We start from the raw sequence: 7,193 nt of genomic DNA, 5'->3' as shown, positions 1-7,193 counted from the left end.
ATTATAATTCTCAAAAATAATCTTCAATTTCAAAAATAAACACGATTTATTATAATTCTCAAATTCAAAAATAATCTTCAATTTCAAAAATAACATAAAATAAACACGATTTGTTATAATTCTCAAATTCAAAAATAATCTTCAATTTCAAAAATAACATAAAATAAACACGATTTATTATAATTCTCAAGAATAATCTTCAATTTCAAAAATAAACACGATTTATTATAATTCTCAAATTCAAAAATAATCTTCAATTTCAAAAATAACATAAAATAAACACGATTTATTATAATTCTCAAGAATAATCTTCAATTTCAAAAATAAACACGATTTATTATAATTCTTTAAAAAAAAGAAAAAAACATATCTACACGAAGACTGGCTTTAACCGCGAAATTTCTCGATATAAATCTCTCGACCTCTTTCGCGGAACGATTTCTAAACCTCACCCTATCTCTCTCTCTCTCTCCGTCTCCCTCTTATTCCCGATGAATCTCTCGCGTCCGTCGTATCGATAGAGCGAACCGGTTCGCGGCAATTATGCAACGGGCATTGCACTTGCGGATGAATGGACGCGAGAGCGATCCAGGGGAGGCGGTGTTTATGTCGCGTTCACCGTGATTGGAAGCACTCGAATCCGGCCACTTTGTCCGGATTCCAGTGGAGCTGGTGCTTGTTCCGGTTTGGCAATTCGTTAGAAATCGCGTATACATGCAGGTGTGCATTGTGATTGCACGCCACTACCTTGAATTGTATTACGCAAGATTTTGTGGAAAGCATTGCGCTCGTGAAAGTGATCTACGGTTATCGTGTGAATAAACCTGTCGGAAGTGGGTCTTTGCCCCGATCTTCAATTTTTTTTTTTTTTTCTCCTATTGTTCGCCTCGATCGCGTGAAAATTGTGGGATATATTGCTCGATATGTTGATGTTATAATAACGTTTTTCTATTAAAAAAGGGGGTAAGGATGGTAAGTTAAATGGATTATGGAAATTTAATTTTATACAGTCGATAACTCGTTGTTTTAGCATTGTTGAACGATTGATATGATTTTTTTCGAATGAATATGATTTGAATGTGATAAATATATGTGTTTACTGTATATAGTTGTTGTAATATAATAGTTTATATTAGGTTTTTATTAAGTTTATGCAAAGTGTGAACATTTTTGTTTTTTATAGAAACGTGAAATAAAATTTATCGTATAACTTTCTAAATTCCATCACGTTTCCCAATTTCGTAAATCTTCGTGGATCAATCACAAAGGCAATCTTTCGCTGGATCGAAAGATCGTTTTTATGGAGGAGGGGGGGAAAAAAGTTGGAAAGAAAAAGTATAAATATCGTGGCTTTTAGTGGTAGTAATTTACTCTTTTTATGCGAAAAATCGAACAAATTTGCAATGGAGATGCGTGTATAATGGTGGGAACTTAATTTTAATTTAATTACGTGAAATCGAAATAAATAAATGTATAATGAGGTTTAACGCGATGAATAATGAATCACTGTTTTGTTTTTTAATTGCAAATGAAATAGAATCTAAATTATTGTCATGCTTTGTGACAATCTCTATTTTATGCTCACATGAATATAATTAGTTTCAAAAATATATGGGCTCTTCACTATTTGAATATATTTCACACTGCACTTTATTTCTTTCTTAGAAAAAAAAAAAAAAAAAAAAAGAATTAAGTTATCATCGTAAAAGAAAATATATTGTTTTCATTTCTCTTTTTTTTTCTTTTTTTTCACAAAATATATCAAATCCAATGTACCACGTATTTTTAAAACGAAATTCGAATTCAATTTTTAATTAACCGCAAAAATTTGAAAATTTTATCATAAAATATCCTTTATTAATAAATTTCATCGTCACATTTTTTTGTAAATCTATTTTTCTCGTTTTTATCGTATCGAATGCATCCAATAATCCGATATTCCCGAACTGTCTAGTATTATCAGAATTCTATTTACACCGAAAGAAAAAAAAATATAAATACAAATAAAGAAAAAAAATAACAATCGGTCGAATATTTTTAAAATATAAAAAATATCGAAAAAAGCGTGACATCAAATCACTTGGCCCATTATCGATTGGAATTTTGAAAAATCTGAATTTTTTTCTGTGTACTCTGAAATGCAGAGTATGAAAAAAAAAAAAAAAAAAAAATCCAAATTAAATACAAAAGAAGATGAGGCAAATTGCGATTTGTTGTTGATTGAATTTTGAAGGATGACAAAATTCGAAAGAAATGAAAACTTACCTCGAACGTAGTCCCTACTTGGCTTCTCGATTCAAGTTGCCACGAGATACTAACCCCTTTTACAGAAGGGGTGGATAGACATTGCACGGTACAATTTGAGGATAAATTGAAAATTTGCACCGAAGCACAAGTTACAGTTACATAACCGAGGGATTTGGGAAGTTAAAGATGGGGAAAGTTGATAATCTTAAACCTAGAGACGACGAAACCCATCTTGTAGCAAGCAACGCTCTTGTAAACGAGAAGTTTGCAACTGGATTCGACACCGTTAGACTGTGTGGCTTTAAACTTTCACGGTAATTCCACTTTTGTCTTTTTTTTCTTCTCTATGAGTTTTTTCTTTTTTCTTTTTTTTTTTAAAAACATCGTGAGCGATCAAACTACACCGTGAGTTTTTCGAAAAAATAAATAATAGTTGGGGATAAATAAATGCAAACGAGTGACGAGAAATGCAAATGGTGCAATTTAAATCTGAGAAGTTTTATCATAGCTATATACCAGTTTCCATCCATTCTGCATTTATAATATATACATATATATGGGGTTTGATCTAAAGTTTGCTAACTTGTGAATAATTAAAATATTAATAATAAATAATATTAATAATAAATATGCATGGTTAGATTCGAAATAAAATATTCTGAAAGTATTGTCGTGATAAGAAAATACGACTTTGAGGAGGGAAATGTGATTGATAAGTTGGCTCGTTCATGATTTCATAACAAACATGTCTCGCGGCGAATGATGTAATATATTTCGTTTAATCAATTATTTAAACAAAGAAATTTCTACAAAATTGAATATATTTGTTATTGATAATAAATTAATTCTTAATATAATTATATTCGTTCTTATTCAAGAAATAAGTACTTTTTTATAAGCTTAAAAATTAAAATATTGGAATATATTTATTAAATTTCATTATTTCAAAAAGAAATTTTTTCTCTTCAAATCCATTATATATATCCCACAAGTAGACTTTTATGAAAATTAGAATTTTCAAGTTAAGAAATTTTCCTTGTTAGTATGAAATATCGTTCCAATATTTTCCTCTAGATCGCTATAAAAATAGAACGAATAAATCTGCATTAAAGCAAGATGGAAAAACTCGTCCACCATTTTATTCTTCCCCAACGAATTCGCGTTTAAGAGTCCATTAGCGTAACAGGAACGATGAACTTTATATCGTTTGTCCCGTGCCAAGCGGAATTAATTAGTGTGTATTCAAATTGGAGATCGAAAATTTTTTTCTTTAAAAGTAAAGTAAATATTTTCACTTACTGGAATTATTTTCCTCGAGGCGAGACTTCCTCTTTACTTTTCTTTTTTTTTGCCTTTGTTGCTCATCAAGGTAACTTAAAGAAAAAAAAAAAATGGAAACGAGAAGAAAGAGCATTATTTATTGTCCACTTTCTCTCGAAAGGTAAACGAACAATGCGTTTTAACGTTTAAAGCGGTTAGAAAATCTAAATTATTACATCGATAGTGCGCGATGAACTCGATTATAAATCTTATCTTATGCAACGAATTCGTTCTTTATATGTAAGAATATTAGATACTGCATTTTATATAAGATGTCTCAAAAATAGATCCTCAAAGATTGGAATGAAAAAATATTTTTCGAGATATAAATTTCTTCATTTTTACATAAATTGAACGTGATTAAAAAAGTTAATGTAATTAAAATTGTTCTAAACTTATAAACAAAAAGTTATTAATATTACTAGATATACAAAGTGTCTAATTTATTTATTAGTGAAATATTTTTTTAGGAATTTTTAAAACTTTATAATATCTATTGTAAAATCTAGATGAAAATATATACAATAACGTATATTAAAAAACATTTTTAATATCACTAAATTACATATGATTGAACATCGTATTATTCCAAATTATTCGATCATTCATCTTGAAAAATATTATTATGGAATAATAGAAGAATTGTTAGTAAAAGTTAGTCGTGAATTATAGCAAGCAATGAAATGTTGCGGGGAAAAAAAGGAAGAATGAATAGGAGATATATGTCGTGAAAAGTCTTCCGCTATTCTCTTATGATTTAAAAGCGTTTCAGCAGTAGCTGCCATTAATTTCACGTTTTAATATGCGTTTTAATACTTCGCCTTACTTTCTCGGTATAATTTTGAAACATATGTACGCGAAAAAAACATTATTCCGTTAAAATAACCAGAGAGAGAGAGAAGGACAGAGAGAAAAAAAAAGATTCGAATTTCGTTGCAATTATTTCTTTTAAAACCATTCAATAACTTCTTCAGTTTTTCGCTCAACTTTGCGCATTACATACTGTTCCTGCCTGTTTTTTCAGAGGCATCGGTGGCGCGATGTTATTTCTAATGCTGTGTGCTGCCATCTACGAGTACAAAACGATGCCAAGCGACAAGGATGCGGAGTCGTTAAGCGTGTCGAATAACAACGAGAGACTGAGTAATTTTTCGAATAAGAATTTGAATCAGGATCACGGAGTGGTTCAAGAAAATGGGGAGGAGTTGATCGAGAAAGGGAAAAACTTGCAAAAAGATTTGCCTGACCACTCGAAAAAGAACAAAAAGGGTAGAATACGAGGATGATTTATTATCTGTTGCAATCTGTTCTTTCTTTCATGCGATTTTTCTTCGCGTTCCAGGCTTCTGGATAACGTGTCTGACAGCGTTTAATCCTATAAGGAACGGGAGCAAGATTATTAGCACCGAACCTGCCGCAAGAGATAGTCTGACTTGTTTGCACGGATTACGAGTGTTTTCATTGGGATGGGTGGTCATGGTGCATACCTATCTTCAAGTTTTTTCCATCGCTGGTAAAGTTGTTGCCCTTTCGAGAGGCAACGTCACGATGATTGTATGAAATCCTGTTTACGTTTAAGCCGATTATTTTAGAACTAGGATCTACTATGGTTAAATTGCGAACGTTTAAGTAAATGTATATTTTCATATGCAAATATGAGATACGTGAAATAATATGCTTTGCATATATTCCATGTTGCACAGAATATTAATATATTCGTATAAGATAGCTTTGAAATATTCTAGAGTTTAAGACAAACATAAAATATGAGAATGATGAAAAAGAAAAGAGACAGGTTTACTTTACTTTCTGTCTTACTTTATCTAATGCTAATATTTTATATTTTGGTATTAGATGAATTGTCAATCTGTTGACAATTTTCTTATCATTTAGAAAAATTGTTAAATCATTTTTATTATTCTTTATTTTATTTAAATTTTGAAAATGAATAAAATTATAACTGTTTAGAATATTGAATCTTCTTTCTACCGGATTAAATTAAATTTCTAATGATTATATTAATAAGATCTTTTTTTTAATTTAATTTACAGAGAACAAAACGCTGCGTACAGTGACAGAGCGAAATTTTATGTTCCAAACAATTAGCAATGCCACCTTCTCCGTAGATACATTCTTCTTCATTAGGTAAGACAATGATAAGAATCCTCGTTTCGCAATTAAGGAAACGAAGAATAGAACTTTTTGTGATTCTGAACAAAAATTACTCCCCTATGAATTTTATTAAAAATAATTTTCTTAAATCATTATTCTCATTGATTTTGTTCAGAAATCTAACAAATAAATATATATTGTATTAAAAATAATTTTTACTGAAAGACTAGATTAAATTACTGTTTCATCAAACATCTTTACACGTTCATTTTGAAATATTAATAAATTCTATACAATATATTTAAACAAATTTCTTTCACTCTTCTTCAACGAAATTCTCACACATATTTCAGCGGATTATTAGTTACGATTCTCTTCTATCGATCTTCGGGAAGCTTGAAAACCAGCGAGGACAAATTTTGGAGGACATGCTTCACCAAATTTGTCATCATGATCCTCTACAGATTTATCAGGTAAAGAAAAGCTCGAAAATTTTGAAAAGAAGAAAAATTTCTCGACGAACGGGAAACGGTTCCATCGATGCTCGATTGATTAAGTCGAGCATAAAGACTTCGAATAAAGAAAAGAAAAAAAATAAACGATCCCGGCCAAAGTGACGTACACACTGACCTCGTTTCGATTCACTTTTATCAAGATTGACGCCGGCCTACCTCTTTGTCCTGGGGATAAACGAGATTGTCATGAAGCACAGGGTGCCAAGGTCAGTGTTCACGCCAGCGGCCATCGACCACTTCACGTGCGAGAAATTCTGGTGGAGGAACGCCTTGTATCTGAACTCGCTTTACCCTCGAAGCGAAATGGTAAGGATTTTAAAACTTAACGTTTCAACTTTTATGAAATTAAGTGGGTTCTAAATTGGGTTGTGAGAGATAATCGATCCCTTTGCTGATAAGCAAAAGTTTTTAATAGAAATTAATTTTGATTCAATTGTGTTTGAAAATCTTTTGAGGATAACGAATTTTTAACTTTAATGATAATTTTATTACTGGCTATTTGAATATTAATATAAGGATTAAAGTTAGCATTGATTTATAAACTTTTTTTGGTTTTGAATAATTTACAGTTTATATTGTTTTGCTTATTATTTATAAAGATATAATAACTTTTTATAATTTGTAGATTTTTCGTCCTTAGTTTTATTATTACATTTTCTTTGATATTTTTTTATCTCTTATCTTAACTGATATAATATAATATTCCATTTGTCACATTAGTTCTCCACTATCATCTTCACTCGCTTTTAATCCCTACTTTAACTTATCTCCGCCCTGTATTTTATTAATCCTGATAATGACACCTTGATATATTTTTTATTACCCTATACCATACTAAGATACTCATTTTCGTTAATATAAAATTTAATAATTCTCTAATTATATCTAAAAATAGATATTTCAAAGTATAATAAAATTTTTCAGACAATTTTTTACACAATAATATAAAAATATACTGTTGCACAATATTTAAATTATTAAATTCAAGTCACTTTTGCT

At 30.0% G+C, this 7,193-nt stretch overlaps 1 protein-coding gene across 1 annotated transcript in view; it reads left to right on the top strand.

Moving 5' to 3' along the window:
* LOC102677295 (nose resistant to fluoxetine protein 6-like) overlaps positions 1-7,193 on the top strand; it is a 26,045-nt gene that overhangs the window by 15,352 nt on the left and 3,500 nt on the right. The window contains exons 5-9 of the mRNA XM_031509984.1: positions 4,592-4,836; positions 4,910-5,080; positions 5,619-5,712; positions 6,033-6,152; positions 6,335-6,500. Coding sequence (XP_031365844.1) covers positions 4,592-4,836; positions 4,910-5,080; positions 5,619-5,712; positions 6,033-6,152; positions 6,335-6,500 — 796 coding nt within the window. The remainder of the gene's footprint in view (positions 1-4,591; positions 4,837-4,909; positions 5,081-5,618; positions 5,713-6,032; positions 6,153-6,334; positions 6,501-7,193) is intronic.

The sequence above is a fragment of the Apis dorsata genome, unplaced genomic scaffold, assembly GCF_000469605.1.
Source record: "Apis dorsata unplaced genomic scaffold, Apis dorsata 1.3 scaffold_196, whole genome shotgun sequence".
In the NCBI taxonomy this organism is placed as follows: domain Eukaryota; kingdom Metazoa; phylum Arthropoda; class Insecta; order Hymenoptera; family Apidae; genus Apis; species Apis dorsata.
This window is presented reverse-complemented; position numbering and strand designations above follow the sequence as displayed.